A 25,346-nucleotide genomic window follows, 5' to 3' on the forward strand; every position below is an offset into this window, starting at 1 on the left:
ACTTTTTCTAACTGTTCTGCTTTAGGAACAAAGTCACCAGCATGAGAATGAACTAAAACACCATGAAGAATAAATATTGCTTCAGACAAAAAGGTTTAATTTGATTGCCAAATAATTGAGTTAAAAATTACCTTCTAGAATTATAACTTATTCAAGAGTTGAATTCTCTGGTAGGCTGTGAGGAACATCCTTACCTTTATTCAAGTTGCCCTCGACCATTAGCTGACTGAGGTCTTCAGGGATATCAGTGTTTCTTCTGGGAGCAGCTACCTGCTTCCATGAGACAAACATATGGCAGGTAGCTGCTGCCTCTCTGGGCTGGGTGGCAGGATGAGACAGATACGAGAAGAAGAGCAGGTTTCGATCCACAGTGTGAATCAGGTAGTAAGGGCCCTTAACTCAGACTTCTTATTCACAAGGGCTCTGATGACGAGAACAGTGCAGAAAGGAGGGCCTTCCATGTCCCCAAGGGCAGGACAGTATACATGACATCAGTAATGACTTTGATAGTACAAAAGTGCTTATTTTGTTTTTTAAGAAGATACTTCATTTTAGGTGTGTGTATATCTGAGTCTGTGTGGGGATGTGCACAACAGCGCAGGTCCCCGTGGAGGCCAAAAGAGAGCATCACTGGAGCTGGAGTTACAAGGTGCTGGGAATTGAACCTGAGTCCTCGGCAAAAGCTGTCCATATTCTTAAGAACTGAGACATTTCTCCAGCCCCCGAATCTTATTTTCAGCAGGATATTTTATATGTGCATGGCACACTAAATGCTTATTAAATAAAGCAATAACTAGGAGAATTGTTACTTGGTTCCTTTGGGAAAAACATTCGCATAGATATGATTATCAAGTTGCTTCAAGTAGCATGGAACTTTAAACAAGAAAACACATTTTCTTGTCAAGGAGCCTGTGCCCCCCAAATCCAGAGCCTTCTAATGCTGCATCCAAATATGCATGCAAAACATGGTGCTAAGAGTTGGAGTAGAAAAGACCTTTCAGAGTCAAAAACAAGCAGCTGGAAACAAAATCCACAGAAAGACTCCTATGTCATGTGGTTGGGGTACACAATGTTTACCATCCAGTTTCAATGGGCACAGGCCAACTACATCCCGGGAACTTACCAGAAGTAGGTCTTTGCCTAGTTCGTCAATGTCTGTCACGAATTTCTCAATGGGTTGGGCAGATTTGGATTGGAAAGCCTGTCTGGGAAGAGCAACATCCCTGGGCCAGTCTTCTTCTCCTGGGAGTCCAATCACGCTACAGAAGAACCAGAAGAAAATGTGAACAGTGGCAGTCATATGGCTTCCTCACCAAATCCTAGAGCAGGCATGGCGGGGGGTGGGGGTGGGCAGGGGAAGCTCTAGGAGACCCTCACCTCATGACAGAAAGGATTTTTCATTCACCCTACAGCCACAGGGTAGGCATGCGGCACAATCTCAGAGAACACTATGGAGTTCATTGACAGGAAGTAAGCGAAGTCCCTGGCAGCAGACACTAACGGGAGGTTTGCAAGGGTAAGTACTGGTGCAGTGACGAGGCAGGGCCACCTGGACACCCCGTATGCCACTCTAGCCCAATGGAGCTCTGCTTTGTATTTGGATTGAACAGGTCTATGAAGACAAGCTTTCATGATGCCCACCCACTACAGCTTAACACATTACTTTAGCCAGGTTTTTATACTAAAGAGTAATTTTCTAAATAATTACATAAATTAGACTCAAAAAATAAGGTTAAAAAGTATGTCAGTCCTATCTTATGCAAGCACTATTTAGTGGTATTCCAAAGTGAGAAACAGTCCATCAAAAGGGTGTCATTTAGGTTTCTCCTGACAACCATTCTGGGATTAGTGATGTGGAGGGAAAGCGAGCCATAGGCTTTGGGAATAGGAAGATGTGGCTTCAGATTCAGCACCTGCCCTTAACTGACATGTAAGGACAAATCTTAACAACCATGAACTTTGGTGTCATTTGTATGTGACAGTAGTAATTGGCAGTTACATGGGGGTTGGTGGTAATTTATTGGAACTGTATACAACAGTGCCTGGCACACACTGACATGCAGCCAATATCCATTTGTTGCTTATTACTGGTAGGCCGTTGGCCCCATACAATTTATACTTATGTAGTATTATTTCTAGTTTACGTATAGGTAGTAAGTGTTATTTGGAGAGTACACAGACTGAGTAACTCTGAACTAAAATTCAAAAACATAAATTAGTAGACAGATTATATAGCTGCAGACCCTGATCCAAACTATTTTAACCCTAGTTAGAAATGGTGCTGACCCACATTAAAGCTCTGCTCTGTCCCTTCTGTGGCACAGAACCAGGTTTTGTAAATGTCACAGGATCTACAGGGCTTTGTCACTATTCCCTTCTCAGGTCACAGTCCTCCCAGGGGAGGACACATTCCCCATCACCAGTGCACATGTCACGAGGTATGGAGCAAGATACTAACTCTGTTCCTTCCCTCTGGCATCAACAGACAGCCACATAAAGGCAGACTCATGGATATACTGGAACCAATGAGCAAATTACGGCTTGAGCAGCACACAACTATGTTCAATAGTAAGAAAGAACCACAATGTGAGGAAGGATGGGGTGAGAACATCAGTACACCCACGAAAGCCAACAAAAGGACATGTTTGAATAGAATGGTCACAGAGGAAAGGAAAACTTATTACACACAGTTGAAACTTCTGTCCCTTCCCAGCCGTTTTACATCAGGACTTTGTACATCTTTCTCATCATATGCCTATAAATGGATTATAAAGATGCTTGGAATTTAAATTATTTTACTGGAAGCATTTTTTAAAGATAGTGTTTCACCGTGCAGCCCAGGCTGGGCTCAAACTCACAACCCTCTGGTCTCAGTCTCCTGAGTATTATTAGCAGTTTCAAACATAGATTTGAAATCTTATGAATGCAGCAGTCAGAAGCCAAAAAATTTCAGAGAAACACTATGTTATCTGCATAATACGTAAGTGCATATTAACTCCACATAAGGCATGGAGACATATACATACATAAATGTATACACATATAAAAATAAAACAAAGTCCACCCTACTGTCTTCTCTGACTCCTGTAAAAGCCCATGAGACACACAAGTCAGGTGGATCCTCTCACTGTCGAGAAGAGAAGAAGGGTGAGGAATGAGAATGCCTGCCAAGGTCAGGTCTCCTTACTCCATATTCCATATTTTTTCTATTTAACTATGCTCTGGCTCTTAGAAAACGCTCTAAATGTTTGGCCTAACACCACTGTTTTACTTCTAAAGCACTTGATGCTCTCTGAAAATAGAAATTTGAGAGCATGAGAATATGATTTTTCTTTTAAAAAAAATCAGCATTGTGTCCAATAAGGACTGTCATGGCCCAAAATGAGCATAATGAAATTGTGAGAAGCTCAATAGAAAGGGTCACATCCTATTTCACTATTTGGACAGCTAAACAGAAGCTGTGAAAGCTGACATTCACACTGGAAAAACTGACAGGGCACAGAGTCTAGAAATGGCTGTGGTGGGTGAGGTAAAAACAACGTGACACTAGGGTGCAGCATTGCCCCTCTCCTGTGGAGAGCACTGTTCAGACTAATGAGGCAAAGCCAGAAACCAACAAGTATAATCTAAAGGCATAAAACATGCAAGGCTTTGTGGCTGCTCTTCTGTTAGCCATGTGGGAGTGCCAGGCCTTGGCCAGAAGTCGAATGGGCTTTCCCATGGGACCCACTGCACTGGCTCCATGGTCTGCAGACTGTGCTGGGGGTGGCCGGGACTCCCAGGAAGAGTAAGTACGTGAGGGCAGGAGATATCACCAAGATTGTCCTTCAACAGGGGAAAACTAGAAAGTTTACTTGCCTGGGTCCATCCTTGAAGATCACATGCACACAGAAAACACTCTACAGTCTCAGGGGAGATACAAATCCACCAGCGAATGACAGGAGTTTGCCACACAAAAGTAGTATAACAAAAAGGAGTGGCTGAGAATGTGTCCGTTCTATAGGATTGTCAGTACCAGGGAAGTCCCTAGACCAGACCAGACCATACCAGACCAACAACAACAAAGTAAACTGCCTCCCCAACACACAAATCAAAGCCAGCAAATGTTCTTTCAGCTTCAAAGCAGGAAGAGCTTCCGGTTCCCAAAAGAACTGAGTCATTAGCTTGGGGTGACTTCCAGGTGTGAAGCAATCATGCTTAAGTAAATAATCCTTTTTGTTTGTTTATTTGTTTGTTTTAGTTTTGCGGGGTAGTGAGTCTTATAGACTTAAAATTCCATTAAAAAAATCACTTGAGATTGAGATTCATAAAACCATTACCAACCAAAACAAGGGTGGTGACTTGTAGCCAGGACTCCTATGCACTTTCCATTCTACTTCATTTGGAGTGGGGCTCAGCAAAAGCACATATCCAAAAAGGATGCTACGCAGCACACCCCGGTTACATTCCAGTGACATGAAAGCATGCCCATCCTCACATGCACAAACGCAGGCACGAATGAAGTTCGCAAATCATCACAGAGCGATGGGACAAACAATCGGAAGCAACAAGCGAGTTGGAAAACAGACTGAACAGAGAACCTAAAGTCGATTCTATTTCTCAGGTTAAAAAGTTAAAGAAAACAGGGTTAAGTCATTAATTACCAGCTAGGCATGGGGCAGTAAACCCACTGAAGGGTGCTTCATGCAACTTCTCACTTACATTGGTTCACAGATGAGAACCCAGGCTCTCATTCCCTAGTTTGTTGTTCTGAGGGAAAATGTGACTGGGTAGCATTTTTGTCCTTGGCTTGGGAATGCCAAACCAACAAGAATGATCAAGGCCTTTCAATGGGAATAGGATTCCTATATGGACAGGCAGAGACCCTAAGCCACCAGTGTCCCATCTCACAGGAGAGGTAAATTGGATGTGACCACACGCAGACAACAATCTGCACTATGGAGATGGCACTCAGAGCTCAGCCAAGCATGGAGAAGCAGCAAAAAGCCACCCAGGCAGCGTACAAGCATTCAGAGCACAGCAGCAAGGTTACACATCATGACCGCCCCTAAGTGAGGTTCTCCTCTTCCTCGTCCCAACTCACCATACCAACTAGTAAGACTGTCTGCAGCTTCAGCTTGAGGCAAGAAAGAAGATAAGAGAGAAACAAGAACATCAGAGGACAGTCACTGCGGACATTCATGTGATGTAAGACTATAATTATTACTTACTCCAAGATTTTTCCTAGTTGATCCACATCTGAACTTCCACGAAAAAGAGGCCTAGAAGAATAAAGACACATTTTAAAACCAGGCATTTCCTGATGTTACATTCCAATCATTGCCATTATCACTGTTCCAGCAAAAAGCCAAAGATTACTGGTGTGAGAAAGAAGTATGACTGTCCCTCTCTGGTCAAGGATGGCTTGCCATGTGTTTCTCCTGCAACTGGGACTCTTGAGGAGTCTGACTTCCATAACCATGTATCCTGTTTGCTGCCATTGTAACAACTAAGCTACCATAGTCTACAGGCCCAGGTTTTAAAGTTCAGTTTAACCTGCCATAGGGTGGAGCCCATCTTGGTCTGAGTCTTCCACTGAAGGTATGTGGATGTCCTCAGTGTGGGCTTCTCTAGTCCTGGATGCTGTAGCACGCTGGGTTTCTTTTCTTAATTACACCCCTTTCCTTTCTCATGGTATTACTGCTAACCATTACAAGCTCAAAAATCTTAGCCCTGGGCTTCAGAGGCAACCTGCCCTCTCTGAATGCTAAGCCTTTCTTATCTGCAGCAACCATTTCATTTGCAACAAAATAAGCTCCCTTTGGGACACTTCTGGTATTTTCCCAAGTAAACCAAACAGTCCTTTGAGGGTGGGGACATCTCTAGGTTTCCCCATAAGTCTTATCTTAATACCATTCCCTAACTGAAACACACTTATTAAATATTTTTGTTGTTTACAACCATAGTACACAAATAAATCTTTCTCAACTCCTGTTCAGTGAATGGCATAGACAATTATTTTTTCTTTCCCTTTCTATCTTTTTGTTTATTTTTGAGTCAAAGCCTTATTCCAAAGCCCACTCCAGTTGGGAATTCATTATGTGGACTCAAGTCAGCTTCAAACTTACCAGCCAGCTGCCTCAGTTTCTCTAGTGCGAAACCACTAAAACTGGATCTACTATTACCAATCTGTGTAAGATCTTTATAGGTTATTATTAAGAATTGTATACTTTATTATATTAGATATCAAATTATAGTGTGTGTGTTACTGTCTAATTGACTATAGGCCAAGGGTCATACATGTAGAAAATGAGCATTCCATTACTGAGGCAACTATCTTCCCAGACCTTAGACAAGTCTCAAAATAGCAAAGCATAAAGTGAAAAAGTGACATAAAACTCAAAAAGCAAACCACAAGATTACGGATGCTTAGCAGCTATCTTTTATAGAGTACAAATGTTCTATCTCGCACATTTCCAAACAGGGTGTCATTAACTTTCACAGACCTCCAGGAGCAGCATCCTAGACGAGGAAGTGGGATTAGTAGATGATGTGACTTAACCAATACCTTCAGAAGTACAGACTGGAAATTCAAACCAGGTCTTCTATGCCCCAAAGTCTGCACTGCACATCTCATAGTTATGTCGAAACACATTATTTTCATTACTAATGTTCTCTTATCTTTGGAGAGGCCGAGTGGGACTCTGGGAAGGTGTCTTCAGAGTCCTCTATTTCACAAGCTAGTGCTATGGGATCTGTAATCAGGCTATTTTCTGAACACCTACAAGCCTTTAAATTCTGTTCTACTTCAAAAAGGAACAAAGCAACCCACTAGTGTAATGGTGCTGTGTTCTCTGCACACTCAGAGGGGGGTGCTATGTCTGAGTGTGGGCGTCAGGCATATTATGAAGATATGAGGCTTTGGGTGGGGTTCTGTTCCCATGAATAAAACTAGAGATCTAGTAGGTAGAAAGATGTCCCTGTCCCTTCTGTCTTGTGAGGAGCCAGCTTTATTTTCACTAAATGTTTGCTTGATATCAGAGAAAATTATAAAATTATAAAAAGGCAAAGTCTAAATGCCATTCTGGGGTATAGGAATACATAACTGACCCTCCCTACTACTAACCATATTTTAAAAGGCTTGAGGGTCAGGGCTACCAAGTTAACCAAGTTTATACACAAGTTTATACACAGATTTTAGCTAAGCTTGGCTGCTGATTGTGTGACTCTGTAACCATGATAGCTGTGATACCTCTCATGAGCATGGTGGCCACAGAAGTTGGTGAGAAATTACTTCTGAGTATTACAGAACTGCTTAACATCAATACTCTGGTAACAACTATTGAGAAGCAAGCTAAAGAGGCTATCTTGAATGGATACTTCTCTTAGGAAAAGGCCTAAACCTGTCTCTTGTTCTGGGGTGTGTGCCTTATAGTCTATTCAGGCAGCTATAACAGACTTATAAACCAGAGAACAGTCACAGAAACAATAGAAATGGAGCTCTCCTAGTTTGAGAGGATGGGAACCAGGTGAGGGCCCACTCCCCGCTTTGTAAAATGGCTTGGTTGCCTTCTTGCTTCCTCAAGACCAACTTGAAAGAGAAGGCACCTCTCTGACCTGTCTTTGTGTGAGGGTTCCAACCTCCTACATGAAGGTTAAGACGTTTCGACACACAGGTTTGAGACAGTGGTTCAGCACTGGTCATTGAAACCCAGCCCCATACTCAGCTACACAGGGGCTCACGTCTTTATTGCCTGGGGTTTTGGTTCTCTTCTTTCATGGCAAAGTTTTTCATGATATCTTTGAACAAATGCCCATCACACTGCTGGGTGTTGCAGCAGAGGATACCCAGGCCCCTCTATTCTGCTACTGGTTTAATCTCTACTTATTGGCTGGGTTTGGCCTTCAGGACGAAATGTGCTCTGTTGTCTTTGAATTAGCTCTTGGGACTTAGGTACAACCTTTCAGGGTACAGGCCAGAGTGAGTGTCACCACCTTGGGGGCAGCTGGCGTGTGGCTCTGAGTTTGGTCACTTTGCCTTGCAGCAGATGTGGTTTGGCTTTAGTTACACAGAGTCGCTGAGCTGTGACGGTACGAGTAAAATGTCAGTTGTCAGTGCAATGGTTCCCTAGATACAGATACACAGTCAAAAAACAGTGAAAACGGGTCACATGGTAGAGGGAAGAGGTGAAGAAACTGATTATAAATGTGATGAAAAATTTAGAACAATCTGGTTTCTAGAAGAAAATTCTGAATAGTTTCAAGGAACTAGTTTAAGTCTACAGGAGGTAATTTGTGCACATCCAGAGAATGGTGGGGCGCAATGAATTGAGAACAAGAATAAATGCATTCATCATGTTCACATTTTGATGCTCACTGGTAGGATATGGAGAGGAAAAGTAAGAGAGCTACTGAGACCTCAGGACATAATATCTGTCTTTGATGTTCTCAGATTTAAAAAGATTTCAAAGGTAAAGCCTGTGTATTCTTAGGATACAAAAGAGGACACATGATGACTCATGTCAGTTTTAATAATTATTCCCCTTCATTGTGTTAGACATCCTCAAACTTCATGCTCAAAGTCAAGTTAAACATGGATAAGTACAGACAGAAGCGCACGCACGTGTGTGTGCGCGCGTGTGTTTGCGTGTGCACGTGTGTGTCTCTGTGTATGAGTGTCTGTGTGCATGTGTCTGTCTGTGTATGTCTGTCTGTATGTCTCTCTGTGTGTGCGTGTGTCTGTGTCTGTCTGTGTCTGCATGTGTCTGTTTGTGTGTATGTACGCGCGCGTGTCTGTGTCTGTCTGTATGTCTCTGTGAGTGTGCGCGCGTGTGTCTGTGTCTGTCTGTATGTCTCTCTGTGTGTGTGTGCGCGTGTGTGTCTGTGTCTGCATGTGTGCGCATGTCTGTGTGTGTTGCTGGGGACTGAACTCCATGTTTGCCATCAGCACCCGTGCTGTATCTGTGTCCAGATTCAAGGAACAGAGACTCTAGATTAGAGATTTTTGGTTTAATATTTTTTTTGGAGAGAGAAATGAGGCTGGATCTCTGTTACTGACAAAGACCTGAGCTGGAAGGAATGAAGCAGCTGAAAGAGCAAATACATAGAACAACAGAAAGAAGTAGAGGTGGTACAACAGAGACGAACCAGGCGAGGTCCTAAAACTAGTTTTAGGTAGTTTGAGTACCTAAAACTCAGTTTTACCCCACTGCCTGAAAAAAACCTGTCTGTCCCAGAATTCCTAAGATGCCTTAGAGAAGTCCTAGGTGAAGAATGAAGATGGACAGAAATGCTTGCTGGTACCAGTGGGACAAAGGCCCACAAAAAACGGGAGGAAGGGAGGGAGGGGAAGAAAAAATGATGTAATTTCTTTTGTTTTAAAGGACCACAAAGTAAAACGATTCTGTCTTTTTTTCTTCTGTGTTATATACCTGCTAATCCTTTTAAATGTATTATTTAAAGATAAAAATCAACAATAGCAATACTGTTAGAAGTAGCAAATCTAAAGGCTTTTAATTTTCTTCCAAATATATTTCTTCTGAATACATTTTTTAATTTTCTGGTTAAGTAATGAAATGCAAAGATAGCTACTTTCTAGGACTAACATAAAAGTAAAAAAAAAATCATTTTTTATTACACAGGACATTACCAAAGCTCGTGAGCTTTATGCATTTCATTATTATTATTATCACAAACTACAAGGATTTTAGATGATTTCCCAATAGTTTAAGCACACCCTTACACAATAGCACCACATCCTTCTGCTAGAGGTACCGGCTGGCTCTGTCATTCATGAATCCCATTTCTAATATTATGTCTGCTTTTCCTATCAGGATACTTCTTTTACCTTATAAGGTTGTTTATATACTCACCTCTCTTTCTTTCTTTCTTAAGTTTTAAAACTATTTATTAGACATTCAATCTGCAATGAAAAATTCTAAATTATTCTGCAAGTGAACACTGCATGAAGCTAACCAGGAGTGCTTTGGAAGCCACACTTAGTCTTTTTAACCTTTACTGTAACCTGTATTCAATGATAATCACTGAACATTTACATGGAACCAACCAAATGAGCATCAGCTGACAAGAGGAAGCCTTTTGCATATTACTGTGTGCCAAGCTCACAAGAACAGCTATGTCCTGAGACCCGTCAGTTGTTGTAGTGGATCTATTCTTTTCACTCATGACAACTTGTGCCCCTAATAACAATACCCCTTTCCAGTCATGCCTCACTTGTATGCCAACATGAACCACCAGCACTGGTAATTTACAATGGATATGATAGCTTCTCCCTGACCCTGGCATGGCCTTTTCCTATTCATTCAGTCATGACTTTTTCTGCGTGGACTATTTATTCACTGCTCAAACCATTTGCACAGAATGGGATCAAACTTTATTCTTTTTTTTTCAATATTTATTTATTATGTATACAATATTCTCTCTGTATGCCTGCAGGCCAGAAGAGGGCACCAGACCCCATTACAGATGGTTGTGAGCCACCATGTGGTTGCTGGGAATTGAACTCATGACCTTTGGAAGAGCAGACAATGCTCTTAACCTCTGAGCCATCTCTCCAGCCCCCAAACTTTATTTTTTTCAATGCCAAACATAAACAAGCTGCTAACAACATGCTTGGCATCTCTTACAGAAAGAAGCACAACCGGAGCTAAAATAATAGGAAAACAATCTGAGAAGTGTCTTTATGGTATACTCTCTAATAAAGAAAAAAAAGATAAATGAGTTTCTTTTTCTAGCTTCACATTGTGTGATTGTTCATCAGCCCCCTGTACCTTTCATCTCTGGGCATAAGTGAATATGTGTGTATAATCTACTTTATATGTGCTTCTTGCGATGACTGCAGTAATTTTAGTTTTAAATATATATTTTATGTATGTATGTACATATATACAAGCATACACATACACTACTCTCTTCTTAATGAGGTACAGATATGGAAGTACTAAGAGCAAGACTTGGAAATCAATAGGTTCTCAGTAAACACAGAAGGAAGTAATCTATATTTAAAACAATAGATACCATACACTGATAAAGTGGGAAGTATAACTACAGAAAACGGAGCACAGTCATCGTCTACGCTTTGGGTGACCGAGGAGATGGCCTGGTAGGTAAAGAGCCCGCTATATTAGCATGTGGACCTGAGTTCAAACTCCCAGAACCCGCAAGAAGCCTGGTCTAGTGATGTGCAAATGTAATCCCATGTGATCTGGTGCTCAGTGTTAAGATGGGAATCAGGGAGAGATTCCCCTAAAATTTGTGGGTCAGCAAGCTTGTGTAGGCATCAGGGAACAACAGAGACCTGGTGTTGAGCAAGGTAGAAAGGCGAGACCAATACTCAGGTTACCCTTTGACCTCCACATATACTCACAGACCCCAACAGGACAACCATCCTTTTTATTTCCTGCAAGAATTCTTTCACTTATAGATAGGAATCTTTTCCTACTTTGAACTCCCACATGAACTAAGGCTTTGTCACGTGACACTTTGAAACTAATTTATTTATCAATACTTATGTGTGTATGGCTAATGCCTGGAAACTGAATGTTACTATAACATCTATTTTGGGGTGTAGGATCTCACAAACAACAAACATACATGCCATCGCCAATTTGTAATGATTTATGAGTAAGAAATTTATTTCTAAGTTTTTTTGTTAAGATATTCCTTTTTAAACATCATAACTATTAATGTGAAGATAAAACTCTGGTTTTAAACTGCTTTGTTTGCTTGCTTGCTTACTTATCTATTTTTTTAATTTACGGTATGTATACATGAGTGTCACAGTGAACATCTGGAGGTCAGAGGGCAGCTTTTCGGAGCAGGTTCTCTCCTTCTAAAATGTCGTGCTGGAGACTACGGTTGTATGTTTGGCAAAAGCATCTTTAACCACTAAGACATCTTTGATAGCCCTGAAACCCTTTATGAAACAAATACATTTCATTTACATTGTGAAGCATTTCTTTCTACTATGAAGGGAGTATTGCAAAGTTCAATGGCAAACTTGCATTCCATTCAAAGTACAGTGAGGTTAGTTCTCTGTTGAATACCATCTATGGCACCGCCACATCAAAATGAGCACACGTTTTGGTGTTTAGGCAAGGATTCCTCCACATGCCTCCTTTGAAATTTTCCCTGTATGTCTTCCTTCCTGTTAAATATAGACACGCATTTTGGTGGTGGTGGGAATTAAACTTGGGGATCTCACAAGTGCCAGTCAAGCAATCTACGGCATCGTGCTGCATTTTCAGCCCAATGCTAAAAGGCTGTTTGTTGACTGGAGAAAAGGCCGGTACTGGAAACACCCAACTCAACCATTTCTCCCTAAATAACTTTAGGAAAGTCCCCTGGCTTGTTTTATTCTTAGGTGACTCATTTGTAAACGGAGATAATAACACCTACTTCATGGAGCCACTAAGTGATACTTTATCATACACTAGAAAGTGGTAAACACACACACACACACACACACACACACACACACACACACACACACACATACATTCCCCTTGCTCCTGGTCAACATTATACTGGACGAGAAAGTGCCTCAGATGGTAAATGAGTAGGGAAAGAGGCTGGGTGTGGCTGCAGTCAAGTTTGAGGTCAGCCTGGTCTCCACAGCGAGTCCCAGGCCAGGCACCTAAGTTAGACCTTGTTTCAAAAACAAACAAACAAACAAACAAACAACAAAGAAAGAAAAAAACCCCAAAACCCTCATGTCACCAAAGTGAGCTCTTTTATTTAATCCTAGCAGTCTTTCTCTGGGTTACTATATATTTATTACTATGCACATTAAATGTCTTGTAACTAGTCACAGAAAGAATGCCTTCTGTCAGGGATGAAGCTAATTTTCCTGGAGAGCTCGTTAAGCCTGAGCTGGCAAAACCACTTCCTCTACTGTGAAGTTGGGGGCACAGCCCCAGCCCCTGGCCTGGGAGTTGCTTTGTTCTGGACTCCAAATCCCAGCAGGCCAGGTCCTGACCCCTCCCTGGGGGTGGGGGTGGGTCAGGACCCCTCCCCAGGGTATTTAAATGAGCTCCCAAAAGAGGGACACGTGGTCCCCTTTTCTCCCTCCTCTTGGTCCCATTTGCATGACTTCCTGGTTCCCCTTCCGGGCCACCTGAGAGTGCAGAACTCACATTAAACCTGGATATTTCTTAATTTGTCTTGTTTTGATTTGGCTTGATTGGGAATTTTGCGTTGGCAGGGAGCCCGCGTCAGGAAATATTCCTGTCATCTACTATACGCTGCTTAGCAAAAATCCCCAAATACCACTTAGTGACGCTGCCATCAGTGGACTTTCCTGGGGCAGATTACAGTGGACAGCTAAGAAGAACACACAAACACCATGGGCAGCTCAGTGAGAAGTGGAAACATTTAAAAGTGGGTGTTCCCTACTGCATAAGAATACATGGGCAGGGAGGGCTGTTCCAGAGAGGAAATGATTCATGCATAGTGGAAGATGAAAGATTTAATTTATAAATTCTTCCATTTTGCTAAACAGGCACAGAAGCCAGGGAACCCTATGGAACACCTCTGTAACCTGCATTTGAACCATGGCCATGTTTTGGCTGCTGCCTTCTTTGATGGGTAGAGGAATTTTCCATGTCCATAAAGTGACCTTTGGCAAAGTATTACCTTCCTATTTTATCACTGCTCTACACTTCCTTCTGTAGTTTGTTATCTAAGAAAGTTAACTGATCACTTTACAATTACCAGCTACTCAATTCAGCAGATTCAACAGAAAAATCAATTCATGGATTTGTTTAATAAATACTAATTGAGCGATAACCCACTTAGCACAGAAGGCTCTAACTTGGAGGCAGAGACAAAAGCCCTCGCTGTGAAATACACGGTGATATTGTCAATTATATAACATTATGTGTGTTCTTTATATATAAAGCATTTCGAGGGACTAGAGTTGGGGCTCAGTGGTATGTGCTGCTCTTGGGTTTGGTTCCCAGTACCTGCATTAGGTGGTCATAAACTATAGTTCCAGGGGATCTGATGCCCTCAATAGGTCTCTGTAGTTTCCTGCGCAGACAGGGTACACATGTAGACACACACACACACACACACACACACACACACACACACACACACACGTGTTTGGAATCCACATGACCACTATTTGAATCACACTGAACATCATTTATAAACATACATATTTGCCATAAGAATCTATGCTCTTCTTGGAAAGATAAAAGCATGGTTATACAGAGATGTCGATCTTATGTTACTGCTGAAGCCCCTACACTCAGCATAGTTATTTAATATCTACTAAATATGTGGAAGTGACCTGATTAATCCTCTATTACAGATGGAAATAGCCGAGGAAGTGGGTCGGGTGCTCTTCGTGACTTCAATACACAGGACACTAGGAGCAGTTTAGAGAGATTACTATGCGAGGATTGACTGAGTTAGTTCTGGGGACAAGACTAGGCCAAGGCAGACAACTGGAAGGTTAGTGCACAAGAGAGACAAGGGTCTAGCTCGGCAGGACAAGGAAGCGTAGAGAAGAAACACCTGGTGTAAGATGAGCTGAAAAAAGACTGACCCTGACATGGGAGGAGAAGCAGCGTTTTAAATCTGTAGTGTTTTTATAGCTACGCAGAATGACACAGGAGTGTGCATCGCGTGAGTATGTGATGTTCATGAAGGTCAGAAGAGGCTTTGGTATCCCGTGGAGCTGGAGGTAGAGTTGGCTGTCAGCTCCCCAGAGTGCAGGTGCTGGGAAATAAACTCAGATCCTCTGCCAGAGCAGCACAGTGCATATGCGGCCTTGCCCGCAGAACCAGCTCTCTGCCCACTAGCAAAATTAATTTTATCTTTTATAATTAAAATGTACAAAATGGTTTATTACAAAATTGAAGAGTGAGTACTATGAAAACCAAGAAGTTAGGCATGCTTAGGTATATACCATACAGAACTGGAAACATAGAAAACGCGAAGATTTGTGCATTAACGGAAGTTAAGCATGCTTAGGTTTATACCCTACAGAATTAAAAACACAAGTTCATACAAAGATTTGTGCAAGAATGGAAGTTAGGCACGCTTAGGTATATACCATACAGAACTGACACAATTCCGTACAAAGACTTGTGCATGAATGGTCATAACACACTCTCCTAATACGCGAAAGTAGCAACAACATCTGATGAATATGAAAATAATGAGCAGCTACATGACAGAATACATTTAGCCATAAAAGAGAATGAACTAGTATAACAACAGGCAGGTAACCTCTGAAGCTATTATGTTGAATAAAAGCATCTAGTCACAGAGAAACACATATGGTATGGGTCTGTTTATATTGATATATATGGATCCACAGACCTGTAAGCTAGAGTTGTTATTTCAAAATCTGCTATCTCGGTCTTTTCAAGTTCACACATTCGAGTGTGAACATGTGTATTTGCATAAATATGTATATATGAATGGAAATGCACAGAGAAACAAAACTGTTTTTGTATTAATTACAATTTATACTTTAGTCAGTCTGAACAGGCACTAGGTAATATCTGCCTAGAAATCATGACTATCTAAAAACTGGGGCTCATTCACAATTACTATCCTTAACTAAGAATTTTTAGCAAAACCATCAGAAATGACAAGAAGAAATGCCTTGGTGCTGACTTCACACAGGCATGCAGGCAGGGAGGAGATGATTGGAAGACAAAGGAAAAAAAGCCTAAAGGGAAAGAAAAAATACAGCAAAGGCAAAATAAGGAATGAAAGAACAGAGAGGGGAGGAGGACAACAGTCCAGAAAGGGAGAAGAGAAACTCCTCTAGTAGGGAGTGGAGGTGCACTCCTGAGGGGCGTGTGCCAGCATCTCAGCATTTGCCAACACTGTGAGTTTGCTAACTGCCATAAAAACAATCACTGAATGGATTTTTTTTTTTGGTACCAGATGTGAATAATTTATTGTTCTGCAAAGGGCTCACATTGACTAGCGTATGAGTAGTGTGGAGGTGGTGAGCAGGGCGAGAATGAGCCAGGGCCAGCACAGAGCTTAAGGAAGAGGGGCATGCCATTGTTTTTAATTCAAAATTGAGAGTCAAAATTAAACAAAGGATCTTTAAATCACTTGAGCTTTTTGATGCAACAGACCCCACCCCCAATTAGTATATTTACCGAGTCACCGATCCATAAACATAAATAGAAAGACTAAGTAATCATTAAGAGAAAAAAAAAATCAATGGGAATGATCTAAATTTACCATTTTCTGCATGTAGCAGCAGAGAACTGAGCTGAACTATTAGCTTATACTACTGACTATAACACGAGGGATGTTTCCTCCCTCTGACTGGCTGACTTCAAAGCAATAAACAAGTATATCCATATAATGATGACATTCATATGATAGGAAAGAAAATATGGCTTTTGAAACCACCTCTTGGTCTGGAGAGATAACTTAGTGGCTTGCTGTCAAGCCTGACAAACCAAGTTCAGTCCCTGGGTCCCACACAGTGGAAGGAGAAAGCCAATTCCCAAAAGTTGTCCTCTGATCTTCATATGCATGCCATAGAATCTCTAACTCAGGGGACTCATTCTTTGACATTGCGTTTATTTGTTTGTTTTTGCAACAGCATGTCTTAGGAATTCTGTTGTGTGTGAGATCACTACTATACTACTGACAGTCCTGCTTTTGCAAAAACTCTAACTCACATGGCAGCAGCTATCAGCAAATCCCATTTTTTTTTCTAGAGCTGAAGCCTTAAAAATTGAAAAACCTCTAGAGATTTCTGAAATGAAAGAATCTGTTAGCTGGAGTAGTTTATAATTATTTTTAAATATACATTGTTGGGCAGTGGTAGCACACACCTTCAATCCCAGCACTAGGAAGGCAGAGAGAGGCAGGTGGATCACTGTGAGTTAGAGGCCAGCCTGATCTACAAAGTGAGTTCCAGGACAGCTAGGGATATACAAAGAAATCCTGTCTTGAAACACCAAACAACACACACGCACGCATGCATGTGCACGCACACACACACACACACACTTACTTATGGGACAAGACGGATAGTTTAGTGATAAAGGCACATGTCACTAGGCATAATGCCCTGAGTTTGAACCCTGAGACCCACACAGTGGAAGGAGAGACGTGTCTCCTAATCTCCACAAGCACAGTTACACACCTACAGTTATGCCTAATAAATTAATTTTAAAAAGCTCTGCTCAGAAAGGAACCATAAGCATCAGTCAATACAAGTGACCTAAATTTGCAGTGAACGATTCAAACATTGCCTGTAAATATGCTACACAACGTAAGACTGATTTTCTCATTTTTTTCTCTTAAACTTAGAATATGCTTAGTATAAAACATGAACTCTGACCCTTTAGAGTCAGAGACATTGTTTGCTTTGAGAACTACAGAACTAGTACTGTGTCTGCCCAGCAGAACATAACATGTGTCCTGTCACATCACACTGTGCTCAATAAAGAACTAGTTTTCTTTTCTTTATTTTCCATCAGTTGGTGTTTTGCCTACATATATGTCTGTGTGAAGGCATCAGATTCCCTGGAACTGGAGGTACAGACAGTTGTGAGCTGCCATGGGGGTGCTGGGAATTGAACCCAGGTCCTCTGGAAGAGCAGTCAGTGCTCTTTACCATCTCTCCAGTCCAGTGTCCAAAAGATCTGTTCACCAGATTCGTATTTTTAATGATGGATGGATCCTTCGAAGGTCTTTCCCAAGCAGCACTGCAGCCTGAGTGGAATCTCAGGCCTGGTGATGCAGTACTGGGCTTGAGAACTAGAGAGACGCCATGACAAAGCAGAGCAGGACTTTCCAGCCTCCTTGGAGACAGGGCTCAAGGACACACTCTAAGACGTTATCTAGGCACACACTTTCTGCATTATTTTCCTTCTCCTTTACAAGTGTGAAAACAGCTGGTATTCTCTGTGAATACAGTATTCCCTCTGTCTAGCTCATGTTGGATGGGGGCCCAACACTGTGTGATAACTCAACAATTCAGTACAGGAAACAAAGCCCACAGAATTCCTCAGAAATTTTACAGACTATCTAGACGGAACAGGCCCATTTGAATGTTTTGTTTTTCTCCCTTCAGTAATAACTGAAGAATGCAGCTGTTCATGGGTGAACACACAGACGGATGCAAATCCAGATACGAACCAAACACAGCTACATGATTCAGACTCCTAGGCTGTGCTTCATGGTGTGTTTCAGCAGGGGTCAAACAAAGGGACTCTGGTGTTTGACAGCTGTGATGACTCATTGGAGGAAGTTGTTAGCCTTCGCATGTGCTTGTTGAAATAGCTGGTGAACAAAGCCAGCCTCTCCTCCCCCATCACTCTGGGCCAGTGAGGGTTACAGTTTAGGAAATGGAGGTGTCAGTGTGAACAAACCGGCCCAAAGTATTTATAATGTAGTATGTAGTCGTCTTAAACTGCCTTTGAATGAAAGAATATGTGAATGGGAATGGGATCTGAATTTCTTTCACTCTTTTGTGTCAAGAACGAAACTGCATTAATAAATCCAGTTAGTGCCATATAATTAAAATAAAATTATTTTTAAAATTTATTTATTTTATATCCTGAGCAGTTTTTCCTTTGTCCTCTTCTCCCAGCCCCTTCCCCATTTCCCTTCTGCCTCTCCCCAATTCTCTCCCCTAAATTTCTATTCCGAGAAAGGCAGTCTTTCTATGGATAGTAATCAAGTTGCAGTGTTAAGGCCGGGCAAGGCAACCCAATATGAGGAATTTGGTTCCGAAAGCCAACAAGACAGTCTCTGCTTCCCTGAGTTGGAGGAGTCCTACAAGAACACCAAGCTAGCCAACTGTCACATATGTGCAAAGGGCCTACCTAGGGCAGTCCCAAGGTTTTGGTCGTCTCTGGGAACCCCTATGAGCCCAGGTTAGTTGATTCTGTGGGGTTTTTTTTTTGTTTTGTTTTTTGTTTTTTTGTGATGTCCTTGTAACCCTCCGGCTCCTACAATCCTTTCTCTTCTTCAACAGGATTCCCTGAGCTTGGCCCAATGTTTGGCTGTGAGTTTCTGCATCTGTTTCCAATAGTTGGTGGATGAAGTCTCACCCTGTTACACTTAGTGGCTTTCTGAGACAGGGTCTCGTACCCATGGAGCCATCCAGAAGGCTGAGAAACCCTTCTATGCCCACCTCCCCAGCATGTGGACAGTATGAGCTGCCACATTCAGTTTTTGTGAGTTTTTTGCGCTCTCTCTCTCTCTCTCTCTGTGTGTGTGTGTGTGTGTGTGAGAGAGTTTATGTGCATGTGCCCTCTGCACAGAAGTCAGAGGACACTAGATGCTCGAGAACTTCCACTACAGGTATCTGCAGGATGTCAGATTTGTTCCTAGATTCAGGGATTCGAATTCTGATCCGATGACTGCACGGCAATCCCTTGTACCCACTGGGGCATCTCTCCAGTCCTCGATTTCTATGTAGTAAAATTCACCAACATTCTGGCTTTTGACTTTCTAATATTTCAAAAGCACACTTCCATTTTAGGCTCTGAAATATTTCCTGTTTTTCTTTATCCCCTCTTGGTCTCATTTTACCACTTGATTCTTGAAGCTGGCTGTCATTTGTTTTGCAAGGATTAGTGAGAACTGAATTAGATTTTTCATTTTCTTCTAACAAGTTGACTGGTTGCTTTGCCTTGTTTGATGAACAAGCCACTTTACCCTTTAATATTTGTGATAGATCATAAAATATACCTTCTCTTAGGTTGAGATTTTGGGCTTTCTAGTCTATTCCATTAATGCCTGATTCTTCTTCATTTGGAACCATATTGGTTTTATGGTTATAAGTGGGCAATACACCATTCTGTGGTTGGTAGCAGAAATTTCCTTTTTTATATCCTCCAACAACACTTGGCTATTTTCACCAAATGAAAATATGCTCTTTAGCAAACGCTACTGGAATTGAGAACTGGAGCTTTAAAAAAAATATCTATAAATGGATTTACAAATATTTTATATCCTTGTAATATTCACTTTTATTTAGGAAAGTGGAAAGCATTTCTCATATTAAAATACTATTCCCATTTATGTGGACTTTTATTAACTCAATCAGGTTTCACTGTTTTGGGGTAGTTCCTCCCACACACGCACTGACACTTGTTTCTCCTTTGTATTGTATGCTGGACTGAAACAGTACAACTTCAACCCTTGAGAAACTTGGTTGTTGTTCTCTCAGTGTCCACAACGCTGACCTCCTGAATCCCAGACTGTTTTCAGTTTGAGAAGTAGAAAAAGAAGGGAAAGGGTCCTTTGAAGGGCGAAGCAGTCTGTTTTATATTCACTGCGAGGAGACCCTGAACCTCCCAGGAGGGCTCTAAAGGTTAAAAAACATGCACCCAAAAGCACTGAGGTAGTAAGACAGAACTAATGTTCGAATAAGTGCTGGGAGGGATGACTCACTGCACTGGCTCAGCCTTGGGAAATCACCTACTACATAGAATTTAGCCGCTAAGGTGTTGTTTTTGGTGCGTGATTTATTGCTGCCCACTCCAACCACTGACTCTGACTTTTAAATTATATGGAATTGGTAATCTTGGCAGACCAGCTTTTCCAGGTAGATGGACAAGACTGTGTCCACTGCTCAGACTTCAGGACAAGACAGACACATCAGGTCATATGCAATGGTAAGCAGTGTGAGACACGAGACAGAAGCCCAGGCTCTCATCACCGGCTCTGAAGTAATATAAAATTATTAAACCACACAAAGAGAGCATCAGCCCTGTCGAGGGCACAATGAGCCTGCCTGTTGAAACCAACACTTCCAAGCAGGTAGCAAATATAATGAATTCTCACTCATTTCCAAGTTTCTCATCTTTGTTACTCTTCCATCATTTCCTCCTTTCCCCCTATTTTTTCTGGGTTCATTATGACGAATTTAGCAAGAAGGATTCAATACTGTTGTTTGTTCCTTTCTCTGAACCAAATCTCTCTAGGTTTACTTTACCCATGGTGCTCTACTGTGCTGTTTGCAAAGAGCATTAGAGAGAACTTTAAAGTTGCTACAGTCTGGAAAATGAAACACATAAGAACAAGCATGTTTTCTTATTCTGTGTAACACAGTGAATTTACTGACTGTCATGTCTCCCTGCGCTTCAACTCTCCTTGAAAGCAATCACCTTATACTAATGGATACACTGAAGCCCCGAGAGATTGAATGACTAACTGAAGGTCTGACTTTTTCATCTCTTCAGGGAATATTTACTGAGTGTTTAATGCTGTTTTGGATACTGGCAATTCAGTTATAATAGAAATAGACTCATTTCTGAAAGTGTTAATAGATTTTTTTGTTGGCATATGTGAAAAATTTTACTCATGTCTGTTCAGCAGTGGTAGAATTTCTGTGAGTCTTTTTCTCAGCTCCCAACACTAACTGAGACCAGATAATCAGGCTTAGAGAAATGGAATGAAAACCATGAGTTACATGTTGTGTATCAGGGGAGACGGCTCAGCAGTTCAAATGCTTGCTGGGTGTGGCAGTCTGAGAGGGTGGAGACAGAGAAGCCAAAGAGCTAGAGAGGTCACAGACCTTCAGAAAGAATCTACAGCTTCCACTCTGCTAGACCAGCATGACTCCTTACTACTTTCTAAATCTTACCCTTGTATCATCAGATAAGCGTAGCTACCACCTCTCATCAAAGAAGCCTCTCTTTACAGCAGATGGAGACCCTCACAGAAACTGCAACTGGACACAATGCAGACATCAATAGATAATGGGAACCCACCACCAATGGATACAGCTACACCACAGCTCCTGCACCTATGGCTCAGGGAACCTGGAGGAAAACGGATGGAAATGTTTTAAGAGCCAGAATACTAGGGAACCTGTACTGTAACAGTATTGTTAGAAGTGGGTGCATAACAACAAGATCAGAGCAATAGAAATATCAACAGTCGGGGCTGGAGAGATGGTTCAGAGATTAAGAGCATTACCTGCTCTTCCAAAGGTCCTGAGTTCAATTCCCAGCAACCACATGGTGGCTCACAACCATCTGTAATGAGTACTGGTGCCCTCTTTTGGCCTGCAGGCATACAGACAGACAGAATATTGTATACATAATAAATAAATAAATATTTAAAAAGAAATATCAACAGTCATATTAATGTGGGAAGAGGAATTTTCACAAGGCCTAAACCCCCAAGATAAAGAACAGTAACTAATGGTTGGTGAGAGGAAGAGAGTTCAAGGTCAGCCTTGGAACCATATACACAAAGACACAAATAAAATGAATTCTTAATTATAAGGGTGTAATTATAATATACATGCATATATATATATACAAGCATATATATGCACACACACATAAAATATGCCTTTAATAGTAAAAGAAAAAGATTATCAACTGGAGGGTGTGGGAGGGGGCGGGAGGGGAAAGGGGAAGAAATGATGCAATTCTGTTTCGATTAAAAACACATTAAAGCTGGGCGGTAGTGGCATGGGCCTTTAATCCCATCACTCAGAGACAGAGGCAAGTGGATCTTTATGAGTTCAAGGCCAGCCTGGTTTTCCGAGCAAGTTCCAGAACAGCAGGGCTACACACACAAAAAAACCACTGTCAACCAAAAGTGCTGTAACCTAAAAAGTAAAGAACACCACTATCACCAAGTGTCAGCTACCAAGTACTTGTAGAAGGACCCACTTTACACATTAATAATAATAATAATAATAATAATAATAATAATAAATATATTAACTCTCTAACAATGCCCTGTTGGGTAAATATGACTCCTAATTAAAGGACAGGAACTGACATTTTAAGATGTTCATTGAAAAACAAATAATATATCAGACTATAAAACATTAAGTAATAAACAGTCAAGAGTATTACCCAGTGGTATACATACAGGTCGATTATGTATTATAAGAAAATAAAACACTGGATATGTTCTCCTTTTTAAAACAGGACTTAGGTATCCCAGACTAGCCTCAAACTTGCTAGGTAGCTAAGGGTGTCCTCCTGCCTCTTCTAAGTGCTGGAATTATAGGCATGTGTTATGATGTCAATCTTGCCTGAAGAGAAATTTAAAGATTTAGAAGCTTGTATTATGTCCATTTTTCTCATCTAATTAGAACCCCTTAAAAAGATGTTTAATAGGTCATAAAAACGTTTTTAATACGACAACATTGTACATCAGCTAATATGCACTTTAGCTTACATTGCTTTTAAGTGTTGAAAGTTTCAAAAGAAATTTTAATTTTCTGCATATATAAATTGCAATTAGATACTCTTCTTTATTAATTTACCAAAAATCAGCAAAAACAAACTTCAAGGTATCTTTGGTCCCAGGACATCAATACTACTTTCTATGTAGATGATTTACTGTAAAAGGTGAACCTGGCACCTGAAAGCAGTCAAGGCGTCACTCAGGAAGGCAGCTGCAGGGTGACGCTGTGCTGCTGGCGCGTGGCCGTGCCACACTGATTGCCAGGCCTCACAACTGAACAAGGTTTGCCTGACCCCTTCGCTTACTAATTTGGGAGTTCTAGCAATGTCTAGAGAGAAGGATGCTTCAGAGCAGATGTGTGCCAGGCTGGACAGGAACCTCTAATCTACTCTGCTCATGCCTGGCTGTCATAAACTTCAAGTTTTTTAATCGATTCAAGGGTTTGTGACTGCCTCAAAGTAACCTTACTTACACATTAAAGAATAATAAAATTGTCCACAAATTCAATGTGTTTTCCTTGCTAGTATTTGATTTTTTTTCTTTTTATCTTTTTTTTTCTTTTTAATTTTGAGTTAACCAGCCACTGGGCCAATGGGATGCAGGAGATGGTGCACACTTGGATTTCCAGCAGAGTCACCATATTTGACAAAAGTAAAGATGCCACCGACTGATAGCAATTCAAGCCCCGATTGTAGAAATGACGGAATGTGAAAATAACAAGCGTTTTACAAACACTGAAATGTGGTAGAAGTGCTGGTGAAAAGGCAACTCCTGTTAGGAGCAGATGGAGCTCTGGGAGCCTTGTGCAAACCATCCTCGGGGTTACTCTAGGCTTCCGCTCTCCTATTCCTGCCCAGACCCAGCCAGCCTTCCCATACTCTGAACACATATTACTGAGAGGACTTCTTCCTTACTGGTTTTACTCTTCATACCTTTGGTACACACTCTGGAGCGATGTGTCTGAAGCCCTCTAAATGAAATCACCACCCTCACAACATGTATTTCTTCGTAACTGCTCAAGGCAGCAGTATTATTGAGTACTTTTTCTAGAAGACTCAGCACAAAGGATAATGGGGTAAACTCTGCTTCCAAGTAACTTGATGACTGGACCCCCACTACTTCTGTGTTTTACTGGTCTAGGGCAGTGTTAGGAAACTGAGAATAGTCTCAAAGGCCAGGCATTTGCTCAGAGCATCGTGGACAGCAGTGCCTGAAAACTTCCTGCTCTCACTGGACACTGCAGTCGCTGTCCTAGGCACCACCATCATGTTAGCCTCACGCCTCAGAGGCCATCAAAGTGGCCAGACCTGGACCCACTGTTCATTTTTCTTTGTCTTCCACTTTTCTATTAGTTTTTATTTCCCTGTTGTTTTGCTTGTATGGGTAGTGACAGTTACTGGTTTCTTTCTTTTATCAACGGTTTCCTTTACCACAGACTCTACTCCCACTGCTGGAAGCCTGGCATGATTGGAAAGCTGGAAGACAAACCACAACTGAATAGCCTGGCATTTACGTTAACAGTCATTTCCAACCACAGACTAATGCTGGTGCTGGATTTGACTAACGGCTCTCAACCAGCAGCCCAACTGTCATCACATGAGAACATTCAAGACAGTTCAAGACCAAAGAGAAACAGGGGCAAGTCTATAGCGTGGTGTAGTCTTACGAACTGTTCCCCTCCTCTGATGAAGGTGCCTCTCCAGACAGCCTCCTCCTCCTTAACAGTTGGTAACACGAATGGATCAACTGCCTGGAGCCTTAACTCAGCGGTCAGGGCTGCCAAGGGCATCACTGGGCACTGAAAGGGCACACAGCTCCACTGTCAAAAAAAATCTGTGTTATCTCACACCTTGCCCCGCTTTTACCCTGTCAGTTCTGATGTGAGGATGTGAGTCTTAGGCTGGCATTGTGGTCACAAGAAAGGGTCTCTCGGGAGCTTGGGGTTTAATGGAGAGGCCATGACTAGCCTACAGCAAACAGAACCATGCATTTATTCCACTTCACCATCTACTTTTATTGTAAACTGAAGGCCTAGGTCAGCGAACAGGACTTTTTAAGAGACACGGGTATGAAACACAATTCAGGGCTCAGGTTCTATCACACTGGAGCTCTTACAGGAATGGAGTCTAACTCCCTGTTCCACTCAGATAAGGGTGGAGGCTTTGGGAAACCGCTACTAATCTCTG

At 41.7% G+C, this 25,346-nt stretch overlaps 1 protein-coding gene across 4 annotated transcripts in view; it reads right to left on the reverse strand.

Moving 5' to 3' along the window:
• Positions 1-25,346, reverse strand: part of Cdk6 (cyclin dependent kinase 6) — a 194,401-nt gene that overhangs the window by 9,962 nt on the left and 159,093 nt on the right. For all 4 annotated transcript variants that reach the window (XM_048436663.3, XM_048436678.3, XM_048436671.3 and 1 more), the window contains 2 exons: positions 5,211-5,261; positions 1,124-1,259 (listed from right to left, as the gene is read on the reverse strand). In XM_048436663.3, coding sequence (XP_048292620.1) covers positions 1,124-1,259; positions 5,211-5,261 — 187 coding nt within the window. The remainder of the gene's footprint in view (positions 1-1,123; positions 1,260-5,210; positions 5,262-25,346) is intronic.

Source organism: Myodes glareolus, chromosome 25 (assembly GCF_982192425.1).
Source record: "Myodes glareolus chromosome 25, mMyoGla1.1, whole genome shotgun sequence".
Lineage (NCBI taxonomy): Eukaryota > Metazoa > Chordata > Mammalia > Rodentia > Cricetidae > Myodes > Myodes glareolus.